The sequence below is a fragment of the Nyctibius grandis genome, chromosome 1, assembly GCF_013368605.1.
Source record: "Nyctibius grandis isolate bNycGra1 chromosome 1, bNycGra1.pri, whole genome shotgun sequence".
NCBI lineage: Eukaryota > Metazoa > Chordata > Aves > Nyctibiiformes > Nyctibiidae > Nyctibius > Nyctibius grandis.
This window is the reverse complement of record NC_090658.1, coordinates 4,372,422-4,394,458: the sequence shown is the minus strand read 5'-3', so window position 1 is coordinate 4,394,458 and position 22,037 is coordinate 4,372,422. Positions and strand designations below refer to the sequence as shown.

General features: G+C 42.0%; 1 protein-coding gene across 1 annotated transcript; it reads left to right on the top strand.

Annotated features, from left to right (window-relative positions):
• Positions 1-648: 648 nt before the first annotated feature.
• On the top strand, positions 649-21,745 carry FERMT1 (FERM domain containing kindlin 1). The gene is made up of 15 exons (XM_068403314.1): positions 649-728; positions 4,446-4,618; positions 5,426-5,659; positions 7,180-7,326; positions 7,918-8,131; positions 9,149-9,251; positions 10,834-10,941; positions 11,777-11,908; positions 12,050-12,099; positions 14,615-14,739; positions 16,058-16,164; positions 16,906-17,127; positions 17,798-17,922; positions 19,859-20,000; positions 21,277-21,745. Exons 2-15 carry the CDS (start codon positions 4,468-4,470, stop codon positions 21,448-21,450), a joined length of 2,034 nt encoding a protein of 677 aa, XP_068259415.1. The 5' UTR covers positions 649-728; positions 4,446-4,467; the 3' UTR covers positions 21,451-21,745.
• Positions 21,746-22,037: the final 292 nt, after the last annotated feature.

The following is a 22,037-nucleotide window of genomic DNA, read 5'->3' as shown; positions in this document are numbered from 1 at the left end:
TGGGTGTTTCACTGTCACTTCCATGGGTTTCACACCCAACGCCAGACAGGAAGGCTTTCAGGACAAAAAGAGGAAAGCTTTTAGCCATGGTCACTACAGAGTGGTTTATATCTACCCAGCTACATTTTCAAGCACTAATCGGTCTTAAAGTAGGCTCATAGATACTTGAAACTTACCCTAACGTTAATATTTAACTTTTAAATCGTATTTCTGGTATCTTTGCACCAGTTCTCACTTCCTGAACGGGAGATATGGAAGTATTTCAGATACAGCTTCGCCACTCTTTGTTCTTGAGGGCAGCCACCAGCTTCCCCCGGCAGCCTCCACTCGTGGCCCAGCCACCTCCACCAGGAAAGACCTTGTTCACGCCGCTGCTGTTCACCGGCTGCTCCAGCCGCCACAACCAGCCCCAGGGCTGCGGTGGCCGCTGCCGTCAGCAAACGCTTCTGGCGAGTTAGCAAGAAGAGACACCGCGGGGAAGGAGGCGGCCGTGGCCTGGCAGAGGGCCCGCAGCGGGCGAGGCGGGCAGGGCAGGGCAGCGCTTCCCGCCGAGCCCAGCGGGGCGGAGGGAAGGGAAGGGAAGAGAAGGGCAGGGCAGGGCCGCCTCCGCCGGGAGTGCCGCTCCTCCCCTCCCGCCCGCCTCCCAGACGGCGGGTGGAGGCGAAGGGAGCGGGAGCCGGGCGGGAGCCGGGCGGGAGGCGAGGGCCGGCGCTGCCACGAGACCGCAAGTGAGTGAGGGAGCGCGCGGGGGAGGGCTGAGCGCGCGCCCTGCCTGTGGGGGCCCGCGGAGGAGAACGCGGGGCCACCAGATTATCGCGATTTGGGGCTGGGTTTTTCCTTTTTTTAAGTTATTTTCTATCGCTTGTAATCGCTGGGGTTTGATCCGATCGCGGCCCGGTGCGGGGAAGCGCCTCGGCGGGGTGGCCGCGGCAGCCGCAGCCGGGCACTTCCTCATGGCCCGCCCTGCCCTCGGAGCGGGGCCGGAGGGCGCCCGGGCTGCGGCCGCGGGGTGCCCGCACCTCCCCGCCGCTACCGGCTGAACGGTGCCAGAGCACTGCCTGCCTTAGAAATATGCCAGGAAACATCATACTCTGGTTTTCCCCCCTTTATCTTAAAGCGGAGCTTTTCCTGCTTCAGTACGACTGACGTCCCCCTGCATTTCATAGAATCACAGATGGTTTGGGTTGGAAGGGACCTTAAAGATCATCTAGTTCCAACCCCCCTGCCACAGCAGGGACACCTTCCACTAGACCAGGTTGCTCAAAGCCTCATCCAACCTGGCCTTGAACACTGCCAGGGAGGGGGCAGCCACAGCTTCTCTGGGCAACCTGTGCCAGGGTCTCACCACCCTCACAGTAAAGAATTTCTTCCTAATATCTAATTTCCACACAAAGTTTTACGTTCGGAGCTGTAAGAGCTAAAATTGTAGAGCAATTGCTGCTTTTTTATAGCTGTGTTGGCTAAAATGCTCTGTAGAAATACCGACTAGAGCCAGCAGTAGCCTGAAGACACGTTTCTGGCCTTTTTGATCTCCCTGTGCCAGGCCATAGAGCTGCAGCCCACGTGGAGCCCAGGAACGGGGGAGCCTTCCCGGAGCAGATCCAGGCTTGACCTGAGGGTTTGAAGGCACGGAGCACGCACAGCCTGCCCTGGCAGCTGGGGTTGGTTTGGGTTTAATACACAATAGTTAGCTGTCCTTCTTGCTTAGCTTGCCTCTTTTTGGAGACTAGGTGTTGTTTGTGCCACGTTCTGTGATAGATTTACTAGTGTTTGTGTTTTCTTATCATCTAACTAAAACCTCCTGGTTTGACGAGGAAGCGGGGAAGAGAGCAGCTTGAGGGCATGATGGAGCGCCAGGATTAGCTGCGCTGAGGCCATGGTGTTCCAAGCCAGCGTGGAGGAAAGAAGGAGCTTCACCCACCCCTTGGGCTGCTCATTTTCACCCATGTCAGCACAAGCATTTGTATACAGCACTAGACTGGGAAGCTAAACCAAATTTTAAAAGAAAAAAAAAATCCAGATCAGCTCCCAAATGTTTTTGCTGGCACAAGAGGGCACATGAGACAACTGCTTTTCTGTAACGATACTGGCTTATAGTGGACTAAGTGTAGGCAAAAGTATAGTTCTTCTGCCAGATTTCATACCTGTGCTCCTCAAATGAAACCACATCATTCTCATGCTTCAGCCAGCTGTAGATTTATTTATTTTTAAGGCTGTTATTGATGCTTAGGAGTGTGACTAGTGGCATTTTGACATTTCTGAAGTCAGGACTTTTTTGCTGTGAATACAGTGCAACGATAACTGTTCTCTACACCTTGCACTGCCCTTGTGCTGAAAGCCTCATCTGCCTGGGAGACCATCTCAGGAGCTGTCTCTTGGACACTGTGCCTTCAGGAGAGGCACAGCCCTTCGCCTTCACAGGGTACCCCCTGGTCTAACGCATACCTGAGCTACTACACCCATGTGGCACCCACTAGCACAAATTCCAAATCCCAGCTCTATCCCTGAGGCAGGAAACCCAAGAGTGTTTTCCAGTGTCCAACACAATGTCTTTATTTACCAAGGCAAAACAAACAAACTTCTTGGATAAGTATCAGCCTTTGTTGGTTTAGTAACTGTTTGGTGAAAAGGTGTAGGCTGGCACATCCAAGAACCTAATTAACAATAGCATTTGTTCCTCAGTGTAAATTAGCCTCTTGGAGTCATATAATTATGAAGTTGCAGTTTTCTGAGTTAGGGCTGTCTGTAAGTCATCATGATACTAGAATTTCAGGGCAGACTCCCAGCACTGCTCTAGTGAAACTCCTTGGTAAGGGGATTTTCCCCTAAAAGGCTGGTTTTGAGCTGGATAGATTGTTTCGTTTATATTGTCATTCATTTAGGGGGGGATCAATCTAATCTTTAACAGATACACTTTCATTGTCTTTACCTTTGGAATCACTTTTCCTTATTAGTAGAATTTGTCATTACCACCACGTCTGTTATCCCTTTGATATCGAATTTTGTATCAGTAGGGTTGACACCAGGCGTGGCCTTGGCCCAGAGGAGTTCAAGGAACATTGAACTGGGCTCTGCCCTGAAGTAGTATCTTTTGGCACTAAAAACCTCTTTTATTATCTAATCATTAACATTAAAACTTCATTATTATAAATAGGGTAAATAGATGAACTTAAATTTTCACCCTGTTTCTAGGCATGCTATATTTAACCTATAGCTTAATTTAACATTAGCTAGTCTGATCTTGTCCTGCAGTCAGTCCTAGAAAAGGTCATTCCTTCTCTCACTCCTCACCTGTGACAACTGTCCTTGATTTTTCTGCTTTTGACCTAACTTTTAGGCTAAAGGTTTTAAATTACTCAATACTCCTTTTTAAAAAGATCTACAAAAGTCTGTTAACCTTGTTACATTCCCTCTAGCTTTCTTCATAAACAACTCCTAGTTATTTTTGTGTTGGGAGCAGTTTGGGTATGGCACCTTTAACAGAGTCTGTCTGTGACTTGGGTTCTCAGGTATTGCTGAAAGTCTGCAGTAAATGGAAGTCATCCACTTCACTGCCTAAGCATCAACTGCAAAGGCTTGTTTCTTAGGGTTCAGTTTGACAGGACACTGAGCACTAATCTGGTATCTTCTCTCACTGGTTAAATATCACAAATCCTTCCTGCAGCATCAGTCACCTTATACCTACAAGCTCTTTCTTTAGTAATTAGCAGAACTCCACTGATGATAACCAAAGGTTCTACTTTGAGCATCTTCTCTAGTTTGGCTTGGCATGATTACTCTTTACCTGTCGTGGCAGGAGCCTGGGGGGATCTAAGACAACTCACCTTGCTGAGACAGGATGCATGCCTACATCTCTGTGCAAGCAGACAGTCAGTAGAACCTGCAGTTATGTGCCTGGATATTGCTGGCACGGAGCCATTAAAGTTATTTGTCTCCCCTCCCATGTAACCCAAATAGGTAAAACTACTCTCTGCTTTTGGTCCCATGGGGCCAAGCTGGCAGAACTGCAAGGGTAAGCTTTCATTTGCAGTGAAAATTACAGCTGTAAGTGTACAAGTCAATGAAATTCCTCTGTTCACTGGACAGATTGCCAAAAGAGATCCCACCCACAACTGCGGGCTTTATGGTGTCCAGACTGGCAGATTAGCATTGTATAGTGGGGAAACCTGCGTAAAACTGGGCTATCTCTGCCCAGCTGTGGACACTTGAGGTGTGGGGGGGGGCAAAATCAGAATTAAAACAAAAAATCCCACATGCCTGTCTGGCAGGAGTAATCACAAGAGCAGAGTCTAGTTCAGAGGTAACAAGATAACACATCTGAAGTTCCAGCCAAGGCCACTGTGAAGTCTTGGCAGCACAGAGGTGTTCTGAGACTGTGGAGAGATGCATTTGTTTCAGAGTGGAGGAAAAATATTCTTTTTTGCTTGTTCATTTTGTTTTTGCAGAGCTTACATAGTACTTCCCAAAATGGTTTCCTCAAGTGAATATGGGTCTCACTCCTGGGAGCTCTTGGTGACAGTTGATCATCAGCATGAAGAGGTACAAAAGGAATTTTTACTACGGGTCACAGGGGACCTTCATATTGGAGGAGTGATGCTGAAATTAGTAGAACAAATCAGTGAGTAAATACCTGTTTGATTTACACAGTGTTACTAAAATAACACACGCAGCTTTTCTTCTACAAAAAGGCTCCTGCGCATTTTGAAATGGCACTGCCTCACTCACTTGGTAATGGTACACCGAGCGTGTAGGTGCTGCAGGCTCGGGGTTTTTACGTGGCCAGAACCCCTCCCTGTCTGTGACTAAAGCCCCTATACTGTCACAGTGCAAACAAAACGACTTTGTTTTTGTCTTCCAGTTAGACAAATATAGTTGGACTAGACTAACTATTCAACTCCCTTTCCAGATAAGACTTTATAGGTGGCTAGTTTGAGGGGCAATAAATGTAGCTGATACCCTATTTATCCATCTGTAGCAGTCAAAGAGACAGGATTCATTGTTCCAAAGGCATTTCAGAAGTTATTGTTTCCCGTGCTATAGTGGCATTCTAGCCAGAATCTGAGCCATGTCATCCATTGCATATAACCAGTAGGGAACAGCTGCAGAGCAGAGACTGGCCGAGTCAAAGTTAGGAGATGGAAGGTAAAATACTCTGTGTACAGTCACAGCAAGTCAGCGCTACAGGCAATAAGAGAATCTAGGTTTCTTTAACTCAAAGCCATCAAATGGACCTGCCTCCCAAAATAATCATCTGTACTGAGGGGGTTCTGGCCACAAGTATTCAGCAAATGGGGTCTAGGTCTCAGGAACTGTTGTTGCTACTTTAATGGAAATAAATTCTCCTGTTTACAGAGCACTGTTTCCAAACCAAGTTTTTAGTGTATTTGCTCCATAGTTTATTAATAACCATTTTGTATTTTCCTAGAAATACCACAAGATTGGTCAGACTATGCTCTTTGGTGGGAGCAAAAAAAATGTTGGCTTCTCAAAACCCACTGGACACTCGATAAATGCGGGGTGCAGGCAGATGCTAAGCTGATCTTTACTACTCAGCACAAAATGCTGCGGCTTCGCTTGCCAAACATGAAGACTGTGAGACTGAAAGTCAGCTTCTCTTCTGTGGTATTCAAAGCTGTCAGTGACATCTGCAAAATTCTCAGTAAGTAAAGCTAAATCCCCTCGGGCAACTAAGTTGGAGCATTTTATTTGGTGACTTTGTTTTGATGGGAAGTCCTTACTCACAAAGCTGTTCAGCTTAAGGAGAAATTTGATTGAATTGACCCAAGATCAAAAGACAGAGTTTTTGGTTTTTAGTATCCCGTGCACGTCAGTGGTTCTCAGTCTTTGTGATGACCGATGCAGACAGTGTCAGAAGTGTGTCCCGTGAGCTGCAGCAGTACTGGATAGTCAAAGTCCTGCTGATGGATTTGTAGGGACCGTTGTCCTCCTTGAGCGGGACTCAGTCCTGCTTATTCTATGCCATTGTCTAAGCTTGAGCTTATCAATCTCCTACACCACCTTTCACCATAGGCAGTTTTACTGGTGTCAACTGATTTATCACCTACTTTCAGTAGTATTAATGATATTTAACTTGGCCTATTGGTTATATGGATTTACTTCAGAAGGAGCATGTTTTAAACGTTCAAAACTTTTACATGCCCAAACCTCTTCAGGTCAGGGCATGTCCAACTACCCCACATAAGCCCATGAATGTGTGGCAGCACTGAGTCCCCACATCTCTGCTCTTTCTAATAACGGACCATCTCCAAGTAGAGATGTGGTCTTGGAGCATGCCAAGCCTGTGTGCCTGTGATCCACAGGGATAAGTCGAGTCTGCAAACAGTCTTCAGAATCCCTTAGTTTTAGGGATTCTTTAATGTAGATCTTCAAAGCTTAGGCCACTAAAACATTCATCTTCAGAAGGAATTTACCACCTCATATTCATGGCAATGTAGCTTTCAATTTCATTTTCTAGCGCTGGATTGTGAAAGGGATAGTATATCTTTAACAGCTCTGATAAAATGATGCCATAATTGTTCAACTGACATTTGGCTGTATTAAATAGTTTTATTTTTCTTCCAGATTGAGTCAGTAGAGGAACCCTCTAACTTTTCTCATGAATACTGTCAAAAATGTCTTTGCTTACCCCAGGATAAAAGTGTTTTTCAGAAACAAAGTGTCAGCTTTGCAACTGACAATACATGTCTGAATCAGTCGTGCACTAGGGAGTAGGGCATAGCCAAGACAGAATCTTGTACGTGAAATACAAAATTCTCAAATTAATAATAGAAGGCATGGACTTCAAATACAGTGCTTCCATTTCTGTTCTTGCTTATTCATAAGTAAGTGAGACGTTTTATTGAGGTTATTATGCTCAAAGGTGACTGCAGAGTCATTAAGGAGAAAGAGTTTTTCCCTGGTGTTCTAAAATGCAGTTATGCTCGCTACAAGAGCAGGCTGAAATCCTGTCAAAACTCACTCCCACAGCCCAAAGTCTTTGGCTTTGTTATTGAATTACTGGATTTTCCACGGCTACTGCTTTCAGCCTGCTAAAAATAAAATTCAGATTGCAACATGGAGCTTCCCCAAATGCTATTACCAACCATGGGCTTTTTTGGGATGTAAGCTGCTAAGTTACAAATGTTTCACCTCGCTTCACTTCCCAAATTGCCCTTGTAGATATTAGACGTTCAGAAGAACTCTCTTTGCTGAAGCAATCAGAAGATGCACTCAAAAAGAAAAAGAAAAAAGACAAGAACAGCAAAGAACCAGTTACAGAAGACATTTTAAACCTGTGCAACTCTCCAGTGAGTTCTGGATTATCAGGTAATGCAAAACCAACATGATTTTATTCTTCTGACTGAAAGTCAAAAAGAGGAAGAAATCCTTTGCTACACAGTGAAAACCAGGGGGAGCAGTTTAATGGAGGATGGTGGTCAGAGAGACACAGTTGGCCTGAAATTAGTGGCTTCAAGAAGTTACTGAAATCTCCAGTATGTCAATATTTTTATGTTGTTTTTCAAATGTTTTCCTTGCCATTGATATGAGAAAGGCTATACCAGAAAACAGGTGATCAGCTGTGGCCCTGCACACAGGATGTGCTGCTGCTCTTTGAAAATGTGAGACCGCTCTTAAAATATTCAACAATTTCGGCAACCTGCAAGGAAAAGGAGAAATAAAGGCTTGAAAGTATGTGTTTCCTATCTCCAACACAACTGAGATATCTCACAGAAGGTGGAAGAGCACTTCTGGCCCTGAGGTCACTTCACCTGTGAAAGGACAAGGCCTGCTGTAAACAGCAGAGATAGGAGAGTGTCTTGAAAGAAAAGGGTTAGTCTTCTGCGATGGAAAGCGGTAGGCTACCTAAGTCGGAAGGCAGTTTTCCCTGGAATAATACATTACTCATTTAACTTGCAGGAAGTCCAGGTTTATATAGTAAAACCATGACACCCATTTATGATCCCATCAGTGGGACACCAGCTTCTTCTACAATTACTTGGTTCAGCGACAGTCCCTTGACTGAGCAGAACTGCAGCATCCTCGCCTTCAGTCATCCCAACTGCTCTCCAGAAACACTAGCAGAGATGTACCAGCCTCGGACTTTAGCTGACAAAGCCAAACTCAATGCAGGGTAAGATGCCTCTCTTTGAGATCTTTGTTAGCTGTCTTAACAGGGTAGCATTAATCCAGCTTTTTAAGTGTAAATTTGAAAAGAAACCCCTGATATATGGCTATATTGATACATAAAAACATGCTTTGGTCTAGGTTTTGTTTCAGAAATACTTTTTTTGATCTTTTTTTCTCCTTATTCAACATTCTTGGTTAGACAATTTTGTTTTAAAGTGATGAATGATGTAATTGTGTAGGCTCTGGATGAAATTTCGTTGTTAGATGAAGACAAATCCAGTGAATTAACACTGTGGGCACAGCTAAAAGATGGTTTGGATAGCAAACTCTAAACGCTTTAAACAGGCACTGGAAATACACGTGTGGATGAGTTCAGTAAAGCTCTAGGGCATTACAAATAAGTGACTTACTGAATTATTCACAAGCAAACATTGCTTATTGTACACCATAGAAGAATACAGAATACCAAAGCCCCCACTAGGGGCTTTGTTGGTGCAAGTGTTTTGAGAAGATTGTCTCTCTAGCATTAAAATACGGATTGTCATTTTTGGATCTGTGGAGCATTTAACAGTGACTTTGGTATTTTCATTGGATTTCACTGGAGAACAGAAGTAGCTAGAATTATAAAACAGCAAATACTGACATGAAAAGCAAGAGTTCTAAATATACAGGTACACTCTTGCCCTGGCTTAAATGAACCTCACACTTCTGGAGATCAAGAAGAAAGAATCTTATTGGCATAGGTCACCCCACAACTACTTACTGCTCAGTTTCTGGCATCTACTCCTACTGTTTTGAATAGTGTTGGAGTACAAATAGGAAGGTTTTAGGTATGATGTTTATACAATGAAAGCTGGAAATCCATATGAATGTTCCACCTTCTCAAGTTATGTGAATTTTCCCCAGACTTGCAGGAATTAGAGCTGTTTGTTCCCACTTTTGTTTCACAAGTACATTGGAGCTCTGCAGGTGTGATAGTTTTTCGTGTACAGATGAATCTGTGGGTTGTTTTCTTCCACAGCTGGCTAGATTCATCTCGATCACTTATGGAACAAGGCGTTCTGGAGGACGATCAACTTCTTTTACGCTTTAAATATTACACTTTCTTTGATTTGAATCCAAAAGTAAGAGCTTTGTTTTTATTGCTGTTCATTGTTTGACTGCTTTCATGTCAAAGAGCTATACACGACACCAGATTTTAGCTAGGATTTGTTACAGGCCCTTCAGAGATCAAATTCAATTTCTTCCCCTCAGCTAAGGCTGCACTTTTCCCCTCTGGACACTGAATCACCGTTCCTCACCTGAAATAAGATCTTAACTGTAAAGATGAGATCTGAAGAGCACCGGAAACAGTATCCAGATTTCCAGAGGGGCTGGTTTACTTTCTGCCTCTCTTTTAACAAGAAAAATTAAGGGGAAAACTAAACCAACAGTATCCTAAATGATGTAAAGGTATAAGTGCTGTTTTTAAAAATGGACTTAAAAATGACATTTATGTTCCACTGCCCTTCACTGAACATTCAGCTTTTCTGTGCTGAAGCACTCAGGCCCTTAAATCAAATTTGTTTCAGTGTAACTGGGTGATTAAATACCTTTGGAAAGTTCAGCAAAAGTGTTTAAGTCCCATTTGAAAACAAGACTTAGACTTCAAAAAACACTTAAATGTTTTTCTCAAGTTGCCTCTCGTTTGCCTTTATTTCCACTAAAAGCCAGTCACGGTGTTGTGTTAAGGCAGTGGGTTTAAGGCTCGGGTGATACATTTAGTGAAATTAAGGTACAATCATTGACCAGTGTAAATCAACAAGAGTTGAAATGTGAATTTTAGAGGATTTGGTCTTCACATTGTTATTTTCTGTAAATTCTGTAAAACTGTCATTTCAGGCATCTCAGATAAACAGAAGGGCACTTTCTAGTTCAGGTGGCACGTTTAGGGGTGAAATGCCATCCCCACTAAAATTCAAGTACGTGTCTCAACGTCAGCAGCCCAAACATTTCCCTTCTTTGTCCCAGCCAGCCAGGGAGCCATAGGATAAAATAACCCAAAACAGCTTCAGGCTACTTAATAGCTCACCACTACTGGGAGAGGTCATGCTCCAAGGTTTACCTTCCCATCACCTACATTTCACTAGCTCTGGGGCTTGAATATTTCTGTGAGTCACTTCAGCTTATTAACCAAGGAGATAATAAGAAACAATCACTATCCAAAAAATGGATAGTGAATATAAGCAGTTCACAGCAGGATCTGACAAATGTCAAGCCAGTGCAAAGACAGAGCCAGAACCGAAAAAGCCAAGAGCAGAAGAGGGGAAGTGAGGAATAAGAGTTTCTGTCTTTTGGCAGTAGCAAGCTGTTGAATGTCACATTCATATCAGCCGTGTCACGTTATTTTCACTCTCATAGTGTGGTTTCACATTTCGGTTAAGCCAGTCCAAGGCCCTCTACCACAAAAGAGGACGTCTTAATCTCCCCTTCTGCTTCAGCCAAGGGCTCCTGATTAATTTTCTGTTGGATCAGCAAGCCACTGTGACCCTACACACAATCACACGAGCTAGTACAAGAGAAGGATGGGAACACAGAGCAGGGCGGAGGTGGGGGAGGAAAGAAACAACCTTCATGGCTTCAGCCCAGTGGTAGATCAGCTGCCGCTGATGGTGAATCTGTATCTTGATGGTCATTAATGACCAGTGTTGTTCTTTTTTGCTACAGTATGATGCAGTGCGAATAAACCAAATATACGAACAAGCCCGCTGGGCCATCCTGTTAGAAGAAATTGACTGCACAGAGGAAGAAATGCTGATCTTCGCTGCACTACAGGCACGTACTTGATCCAAGTTGCAAAACCTGTTTCCTGAAGAGGCAGGCACAAGCTAGGACAAGACTAGGATAGAGCCCAGGCCGATAGCTCTGCTTGGATTGGGGGTCTGCTATTCGAGTGAGAAACAGTGAGCAGCATCCATCAACCAAACCAACTACATTCAGTAGCAGCGCACCATTACTCAAACTGACACATACAATTATGGAACCATTTACTAACATGATCTAAAGCAAACCATACCCAGGATGTAATTTTGATACCAGTCTGTTCCAACGTAGATTACTATGAAGTGTTGCTTGCCATGCCAACTACCATCCTTTCACATATTCTTCCTGAAAATTTCTCTAGTACATAAATACACATGTTCACAACAGACCAAAAAACAAGACAGGGATACTATAGAGTGCATAGAAATCTAACATGACCTAGCGTGGCTTAGTCCCTGACTGTAGGTAATAAGGTACAAATTTTTATTAATAATAACTTCCCTCCTTTTAAATGTAAACGGAGCTTCCAAAAAATTCATGGCCTGCTACTGCAGAACACCACAGAACCTCGCTGCCAGTTTTCCACCTGGTATGGATGGCACTCAGAGCTGACAGTACTAGGTCAGCCCCACAGAATAGGGACGATTATCGGTGAAAGAACACAAACACTGGCAATTAAAATAGGAAACTCTTAGCAGTAATTGCACTGGAGATCACAGTGGACATACCTGTTTCCTTGTGAAAAAGCCCATGTTCAAGACCCAGAAGACCAAATGGCCTATTTTCATATGCTGTGATTGTGTGTTGCTAATTGATATACTATTTGATATTTGATGTTTTATTTTAGTATCATGTAAGCAAGTTATCGTTATCATCAGAGGCACAAGATTTCACCTGTGAATCAGAAGTAGATGAAGTAGAAGCCGCACTTTCTAATCTGGAAGTGACACTGGAAGGTGGAAACACAAGTAACACTTTGGTATGTCCTTTCGGATCCCAGAATTGCTTTCAGTGTGTCAGTTGACTCTGATGAGCCAGCCTGGTTCCTGATATTTTAACAGAGTCAACAGACGATTACAAAGTGCATTGTACTAAAATTATTCCTAATTATTCCTGATAGGAGGACATCACAGACATCCCGAAACTTGCTGATAATCTCAGGCTAGTTAGGTGAGTTATTAAAACTAATAATAAAACACAGAAAACAAAAAGCTTAACCATACAAGAGATCTCTTGAGTTGTTCATTCTAATCTAACAGTAGATCCTATGGTTATAAATCAACAAATAAACCAGATAGGTCTAACTAGCCTAATATCCTCTTCAAATCTTTCTCTTACTGCTTCTGAGCAAGATTTGCAGCAAATTTTTCTAGCTTTTGGGGTGCTGGGGTAGCTATACTTATGCTTAGTAAAAGATCACGCTCTTTATATTTCCTAGTGCTCAGCAATCATCATCTCTAAACCAGAGAGCCTACAATTCTGTTTTCAATCACATTTTACTGTTTTTTTTGCCAATGAAAAGCTAGAAGAAGCTTTCAGCTCTCTCTGAGTAGAATTTCTGAAAGCAGCCCTGGGGATTTATTTATTTTTTTTAAACAAAAGAAGCAAACAAATTACCCCTTTCTAACCAAACATGGAGTCTGTTTTTTTTTTTCTAATATCAAAATGAGTTTCTGTGATCCCACTATAATATCTTGGTTTATGGGTTATTTAAATGACTGCAGTGACCTCAAGTCTGTAATGCCTCTTATCACAAAACAGTCTTCATGTTTTAGAAAGATAAAGATTTCCATTGCACCAATATTTATCAGATTCATTCTGTTGACAAATCACATTTGTAGTCAAACTGAAAACTGCACCTGAAAATTTTTAACAGTTGTTAACTGTTAAGAATTGTTAATGATTAATTTCCAATTAGGCATTTTATTTGACATTCAAATTAATAGTGTGGCTTAAGATGAAAGGAAAGTAAGACTTTTAAGTTCTGTCAGTTCCTCGCCTCTAACAAAGGATTGTTTATTTTTCCCCAGCAGTAGAGCAGTTTGCTTTTAAAAGCACTCAGCGGTTATTTTTCATCATGAAAAATTTCCTATGTACATGATAAATCACTTACTAAACCTAAGACATGGTAGAAACTAGGTAAGGTGTAAAACATTTCTTTAAAGGAACAGCAACATTTTGCTACTATAATTATTTGCTTAATTGTAAACCTAACTGCAAAGCTCTGCATGTTGTACTGCTGACTGTATTCATACAGTGAACTTTTATTCACATTTATTCACAGTATGCACCACATTAGCACACTAGTAATGATTATTATCACGCATCAGTGATAATATTGTGGAGAATTACAATATTTAAAAAAAAAAAGTTTTCAGCAACTTTTGGGGATAGAAAAATAATTTTTTTTAGTCTAAAAAAACTTACAGTCTCTTATTTTTGAAGAATTTTGGTTCCTGTATTGGAAAATTAAAAGCCAAAATATTTGGCAGTTTTGAAAATCCCAAGTTATTTTTTGAATTTAAACATTAAAATCTCCGTTTTCTAGAAAGGATTCTAAAGGATTTCTGGAAAGGCTCTGGAGAAAGCAAGAGGGAGTATAATAAATTGCTGTTTTATAGCTAGCTGTATAATCTTGTTATCTTCCATTTAAAGGAAATTAGTAAATAGTGGATTTTTTTTATTATTATTTTTTAATTTAACTTCACTGATGACCTTTGTAGCTAGTTGTGAAGTATTTCTCTACAAAAATAGTGCTAATACCTCTGGTTTTGTCTCCTGAAATACACTGAATCTAGGATTTCCTCCCCACATTCCTCGTCGCTTTGTTAGTGTATTTCTTAGCAGAATTAATTATGATTTTTATCTCTTACTGAAGAGAGGTGGGGCTGGCACAACCATCATGTTTGACCATTAGTATCTATCACTTAATTCTCGATTCCAAAGTAGATATTTTTAAATTTACTCTATGAAAGAAATCAGTTTGCATTAGCAAAGTATTGAAATTAAGTAAAATAATTAAAATGAGGATTATATCCATCCATCTACATGTGTGAGGAGCTGGAACAACACTGCCCTAAGTGGAAGAAGCTGGTTTAAACTATTTCCTTTTCTTGGAGTGCTACAGAACCTCTGTAAACTCAGTGAAGGGACAGAAGTTTGTTGTATTAGATACTATTCAGATAAAGCCAAAAAAATGGTCTCTACTCCCTTACAATTAATGAATACAAGTTAGTTTTATGGGTGCAAATCTTCTAGATAAGGAGCTAGGAAAAACTGAAGCTAATTCTAGTGCCTGTGAACAAACTAGTGGGTTACATTAGCATTACTGAGTTCATGTGAAAACAGAATTAGTCTTTGTTAGAAGGGAATGGCTTTGATTAGGAATGGAAGGGGGGAAAAGTAAGAAAAACCACATAGAAGAGAAAGAAGAAAACCCAAGAGAAATCATAGATGGGATTCAGCTAGAATCTGGGGTGAAAAACACATCCATACCCGGGATAGCTTGGGTGCAGTGGTGGTTCCAGGCGTTTGCCACCCCCCTCATTGACACAAGTATGGGTAACCCAACTGAAGCCATGTGTCTGACCTCAGAGCAATTGGAGATCCACAGTAATATTTGTGAGTGACTCAGCAATTTGTACAGTTCAATATAAACAAAGGGGATTTCTTTTTTTTCTTTTAGGCCCAGGAAGCTGTCACTCAAAGCTATCAAGCCATATTGGTTTGTCTTTAAAGACACTTCAGTATCTTATTTTAAAAACAAGGAATCTGCACAGGGAGAACCTATTGAGAAACTAAACCTAAAAGGTAGAAATTTTCTTTTCCTTTATTTTTTCTATTGCATTCATGAACTGAATAAATGGAGGAATGCCTGCAAGACTCAGGAAGGCAAGCACAGCAGCATTTAGGCTTGGAACTTTTTCAGTTACTGACACTTGTAAGCAGGCAGACCGCTTCTGCAGAAGAGGCCTAAACAAAAAGGATCCAATAGCTTAGCCCAAACCAAGATTATCTGGACCTGGCTTGTAAAATGCCACGTACTGCTGGATTCACTTATACATGAGTCAGATAAAGTGATCTGTGTGACACTTTTATCTCCAAATATTTTTACTCTGTGTTAAATGGTAGTACTCCCCTCTGTCCTTGCAAATGCACCCTGGTAGCAGAGGATTATGGATGATGCAGTGGGCAAAAATGCCATAGGTTGCACCTATAGACTGCTGTGCAGGGACAGCTCCAAGACCTCCGCTGGGCCTTGTTTGTTCCCTGCACGGGGATTTCCATAGCTACAACCAGCTTTAGGTACTTCTGGAGGAGAAACCCTGTGTGTACACACGGCAAACGCCAGCACCATATATAGCCTCCATCTACATCTGCTCCCGCAGGGACATCATTTGTTCAGCGTCAGGGAACCAGTGATACCCAGGATTCATCCTAGAAGAAACCTTTGAAATAGGAAGAAGATTGACCCCTGTGAACAAATGGCTCTGCATACCAATCTGCATATCCTCAGTAGGTCAGATAAATGCATGGTAAAACTAGCCAGGGTGGCTGGAACCTCACCAAGTAGCCCACAGCCTTGGTGTCCCTTGACACCAAGGGGACCTGTAGGCATCCTTGACTCCAGCTGAATCCAGAAGGCCTGTAACAGCACCACCAAAATGAAATACCAAGTCCCCAGAGTTCTCTGGGATTCCTGAACTGGCCAGCTCTGTTGTAGATGTCACCCACGTCCCATTGTCAGTACAAAGTTGCTTCTGAAAATGTAGTCCAGGCTTTCAAGACAATTAGGCTAAAATTTCCAAAAGTGCCTGTCTCATCAGCTCCTCTCCATTTGAAGTGTTGAGATTTCCTAAGATCAGGCTGAGGTTTTGAGAGCTGTTAGATCCTTTCGCTTCCACACTGACTAACATGCTCTTTGAGCTCAGAGCATTCATCACCCTGGCAAGCCAGACCAGGCAGTGAACTAGAACAGAAACCTTTCATTAGGCCTAAGCTTCGAAAGTCTTGGCCCTTGATCTCGAAGAAAAACAACCGTTAAGTACTGTTCTTTAGTATTAATCAGTACTTAAAGTTAGTGATGTAGTAATTAAAATTTGTTTCCTTCTGATTCTCTGTGATTTAGGATGTGAAGTTGTACCAGATGTAAATGTTGCAGCAAAGAAGTTTGGAATCAAATTACTAATTCCTGTTGCTGATGGCATGAACGAAGTATACTTAAGATGCGAAAACGTGAGTAATAAGACAAGGGAAAGTTTGTATTCCAGATTTATTGACAGGTCGTCTAGAAGACCCATTGCCCTGTTCTAGAATTTGTATAGAAAAATAAGGATGCTGCAGAGAGTTTATTATCTACATGATTAGTAAAATTTAAGAATGATGTGGCGGTCTAACAAATACTTGATGGTGGGGGGGACAAAAGGACAATAATTCTGTGTTTATCATCAGTTTCCAAGTAAAGCTGCTGGGAAGAAAAAAAGAACAAACTATCAAAAAAGTATAAAAAGGTTACAATATTTTGTTCCAGAATTTTCAGAGGACTGAGGTTTGGGTTTTGCTCTCTTCTTTTTTGTTAATTAGAACTCTTCCCATTCAGACGAGGGTAGTGCGAGAAGGATCTTACATTAGTTTTCAGTTCCAGTTTGTTTCATTTGTATTGAAATGTAATCAATCCGAATTGTGTAAAAATGTTCATTAGGTGGAAAATAGTCATGCAATAAAATTTCCAGAATAATCTATTCCAAAGTACTGGATTTCTTTGAAAATTTAAAACCTAACTATTCTGCAAAGGCAGTCCTGTAGGTGAAACTAGCCTGATCAGGGAAGAACAACAGTACTATGGTAACTACACACCCACACAAATTAAGTGGAATAACTCCAGAGTGGTTTTATCATGCAGTGAAAGGTGTGTGAGCAGTAGCCATCTGCATAAATGGTTTGCCCAAAAATATCGAACACTTGTCTTTGTTGCAGGAGAACCAATATGCTCGGTGGATGGCTGCTTGCGTTTTAGCCTCAAAAGGCAAAACAATGGCTGATAGCTCTTATCATCCTGAGGTCCACAAAATCCTTTCCTTTCTAAAGATGAAGAACTGGACCATGACTCCCCAGGCTGTCTCTGATCCAGAAAGCATAGATATGAAACCGGAATGCTTCGTCTCACTACGTTATACCAAAAAATACAAGTCCAAGCAGGTATCCTGAGCGTGGCTTGGTGGCTGGGGATGGGTGGTTCCAATGATTGCTTAGGGGTGAAGCTGGATCGAAGCAGCATTTGGAAACCATACAGCAGAATCATCTTGCAGTACTCATTCGTCCCTTTGCAAGAGGCCTTTTCTTTAACTGAACACAGGGGCAGGTCTCGGCATTTCTTCCAAGTACTCCTCCTACATCCACACTGCCTCCTAAGTCACTCATCATGTTCTCCTGATAACACTGTCCCTGAAACTCGCCTCAGAGTAAGAAAGGAAGGTTTTTAAGGAGAGGAAGTTACTGTCTGCATCTTAAACAACAGTGTCTTCCTGTCCTCTTGGCCTGAGTGCCTCTGTTTCCTCTCCACCTAACTCCGTGTCCACTGCTTTTGCTGCAGGAGTTCAGCCTACCCATCCCCAGGACACAGTCTCCAGAGCAGTATGCTGGAGCTAGACCCAGTGTCGTACAAACCCAGACCTGAGCCCTTGCTGCACTGTTCTGCCCTTGTAGCTCAGGATCTGTCCCCAAGTGCTCTCCACAATACATCTGCATGAACGGTGACCACTAAGTGTCTGAACATGGCATCAGAGCTAATGCTGTTTGATTTAGTGAAAGCAAGGGTCTTTTTGTTCTCCAGTCAACTGAAACCTTTCTCTCTCCCTGTGTTTCCCAGTTGGCAGCTCGTATTCTGGAAGCCCACCAAAACGTATCCCAGATGCCCTTGGTGGAGGCCAAGCTACGTTTTATTCAAGCATGGCAGTCCCTTCCTGAGTTTGGCTTGTCCTACTACATTGTAAGGTAATCACACTGTTACAGCAATGTCAAGCTGCCATAACGTGTTCACCATCAGTGATTTGCAGGAAGTTCTTTGACTCCTTGTTCATTATTTTCTCTATTTTTTCACCCCACAGACCTTTTTTAATTGTAGTAACTTAGATATTGCTGTTTTTTGCTATAGCAATAGCACTCAGCAGCTCCATTCCTGAAGTGAGACTCTCCATTATGTCTGCCTTCATATAGACCTGTCACGTTTTGCCTGAAGTAATGTATCCCTAGGATTAAACCCTTATTGTCATAAACTCACTAGAATGTAAAAAATGTGTGTCTTGGTGGTGTTCTCAGGTTTGCAATGTATTTGTTCACTCCAGCTCTTGCTCATGGGATTGATCAGATTTTATGATCAGATTTTTTTTATTTTGGATCAGGTTTTATGATAAATTTTATGATAAATTGGATCAGATTTTATGATAAAATGCTTTTTGCTGAGCATAATTTCTTTAGCATTTCATTAAGAAAAAAGCAAACACAATCCCTTTTTTAGGTGAATCTGGAAGAGCAGTCAGCACAGGAAAGGTCCTGTTGTGTTCACAGCAGTTGCCCTGGACAGTCACCTTGAATATGGCAGGGTTCTGACCTGCATTCTTTTCTCTTGACAAAGCACCAAAAAACTGAAAAGTACTGACACAACCATGCTTGGAGGCACTTCTGCCAGGGCTACTTACAAATCAGCTGCAGTAGAAATTGAACCAGCTGGGAACCATTCTCTGGCACAGAGGCCAGCTGGCATAAAACAGCCCACATCTGTACTATTAAACTCTCTGACTTCCCAAAACCCAGTAGCCTCATGTGAACTACCAGGTCACGTTGGTCCTTGGATGTTCCAGCTCCTGAGCCGTACCTGGGAGTCATTTGAGGGAACACTGCTTGGTTGCAGCCAGAATTCTGCCCGAGACTCTTCTGGCTTTGAACAGAACACGAGTTCAGTGCCTGGGAATGTTCCCTGTCACTATTTCATTTCCTAACATAGATACAGATGTTTTGCCCTATCTGTCAGCACTAATTCTGTTAAACAACAAACCAACCCAACACCTAAACTGCATTTTGTAGCATGAGCAAAACACTTTGTGGTGAATTTCTACAAGCTGATGGGCAGTATCTCAGTGGGGGTGGTAAGTAAGGCACAAATGGTAGTCCAGGTCACATTCCTTCCGTAAGGGCCAGCTTCATCTAAGAGGAGAAGTTTCAAAAACAGGATCAAAAATATTGAAAATATTAACAGCAGACAGATGAGATGATTGCTTCCAGTTTTCACCAAGAAGGTAGTTTCTTTACCAGAGTAATCTTTTCCCAGCTATTCCCAACTCAGAAATTTCTGTCCCCCAAAAGTTCTGATACTTTTATATTTATTTTTCATCTCTAATCAGGAGAAAGTTGAAATGTTAAAATGGCTCAATATTTTTGTAATTATTTATACTCAGAAACATGCATATATTGCTAACAGAGTTGTTTCAATAAGTTAATGGTGATATATAATATATTAAATCTATTTTGATATGTTTATATAATTTAGGTGACTGTAACTAGAAGAACATGTTTCAACATGAGTGAAATGAAGCAAGGAAAATTATTGTTGACACTTTTCCAGTAAAAACATAATCAAATTCATGCATTTTGGCAGAACAGTATTTTTTAGCAGAAAACAATGAATTGGAAAGATTTCAGCCAGATCTACCTGCCTGATTATTTTACATCTTATACCATGCTTCACCAGCCTACATTTTTGTTTTATAACAAACACTGTTCTAAAGAAGGGTCCAAGCTCTCCTCAATCCCAGGCTGCTGTGACTTTTCCCACATTTTTTGCACTTTCAGAGGAGGGCAGGTGAAATGGTCCTCTAGACAGAAATGACTGCGAACCAGATCTGCTCAAAGGTTTGGGTTTGGTTTTTTTCAGGTTTAAAGGAAGCAAGAAGGATGATGTGCTTGGGGTGTCCTATAACAGGCTGATACGAATAGATATAGCCACAGGAGATCCTATCACAACATGGAGGTTCTCCAACATGAAGCAGTGGAATGTGAACTGGGAAATACGCCAGGTAAAACTGGAACGGCTCTCTGCATTCACTCAGTACAGTTCAAGCACTGGAGGATGCTTTCAGAAAATCTTTTTAAAACCTCAGAGTGAAAAGATTTTGAATGTGTTGTGACATGTTATTAAATAAGCTGTCTAAAATTTTCCTTAATGGAGTCTGCAGTCAAAATTCAGAAACTAAAAGATCTCCAGTTTAAAAGGTTCCTACCAAGCTTATTCTTTATAAGTTGCCCTTGATTTTGATGGGATGAAATACAGAGACTCAAAGGTAAATTCTAACCCGTTATTTTTACTGCTCTGTCAGTAAAAATCTCATTTTAACTCTCTGTATAGTCTAGCTCATGCATCATCCTCCAAATTGTAGCGATTCGGTCTCTGTTACAGGCTGAGGATACAGGAACCCAGTTTGTCTTTCAAATCCCAAACTGAGATTGCAAGGCCAGGGCGCCTTGTGTCAGTATGTGGTCCTGAGAAAGAAGCTCTGTTGTGGGATTCATATGGGGGTGCTCCTGACCCTGAGGAAGGCTGCTCAGTGGGGCCAGCTCTTGCCCACCAGTCCACAGGAGAATTTGGGTTTGAAAGCTTGAAGCCACCTCTGGAAATTGTAGTTTTCTGGGGTGGAACTAGTGTGACCTGATGTAAATTCAAGCAGCCTGGAAACTGTTCCTGCTTACAGAGTTTTCTGCATCCATCTGCAGGAGCCAGGAGAGATCAGATACAACCCCTAATACTCTCCTGCAGTACTCCCTGTACCAGAGTCTGTAATGCTGGGTAAAGCTGTTGGGCTTGCTTTAAATCCCTCCCCAAAAAGGCAGAATCCACAGTTAGCAATAAATACCAGTTTGCTGGGTTTTAGAACTGACAGTAGCTGGAAATCAAAACCTGGCCCCCAAAAGCAGGTTTAAGGTCAGCACATAACAATGAACAGCATTAAACACTATTGCTTAAGTGTACAGAGAGTCGGGAGCGCCATTCCCACTGTTCTCAGCGTTCACTTTATACAGCATTAGAAAAACTAGCTCAAAGCATGGTTTTGTTGCCTGCCGAAACAAGCAACAAGATTTTGACCACAAGAGGGCCCTGCCATAGCAGAAAATTAAGAAACAAGCAGCCAAACACTCTGGACATCCTGCAGACCCAGGAATCTTTACAGCTCCTGGTTAGCAGAGACAGGGACTGCTTTATCACAGTATTTGTGATCCAGCTGTGCTCTCACACTTGATCTTTTTTCCCAGATGCAGTTTATCTCTGTTCCTGATTTTGCTGTATGTTTTCTTTAGGTTGCAATCGAGTTTGATCAGAATGTATCTATCGCTTTCACGTGTCTGAGCGCTGACTGCAAAATCATCCATGAGTATATTGGGGGCTACATCTTCTTGTCAACCCGCTCCAAAGACCAGAATGAAACACTGGATGAAGACCTGTTCCATAAATTAACTGGAGGGCAGGAATGAGGTGAAATAAACTCTTCCCTCTGCCTGCTTCTCCCCACAGCTAAGACCAGAGATTAAACAGAAATCTCTCTGTTAATTGCTGACTAAGAAGTCTTGTACATGTCAATCCATCTTGTAATATGACTGGACTATTTACAGTTTTTGTTAAATATTGAAGCCACGGTCACTGGATGCAGTATGGCAACTCCGGCATCAACACTAGGAAAATCAAATCGTCTTTGTTTTCATTTTGTACAGCTAGAAGCTTTTAAATAAACAGTGTCTAGCCACTGGGCAGTTTTGAATCTAGTATTTTTAATTGCAACAATCTGTTTAAGCATCCAGAACAAGTAACTTGAGGATATTGTACAGCAAATTTTCTTCTCTGTTACAGCCGTGCAACTCCCACTGTTAAGATGGCCATTGTTAAAAAGGCCAGCGTTTAACAGAACTAAAGCTGAATAAATACATATTTTAAACCTACATTACTTGTCTAACACTTGCACTGGGAACAGAAAACGTTCCATCAGTGTTCCAAAGTCCTGCAGACTGAGCTATCACAACCCAAGTAGTGGTTACACAGGTTTTCAAAACTGTAGCACCTGTGT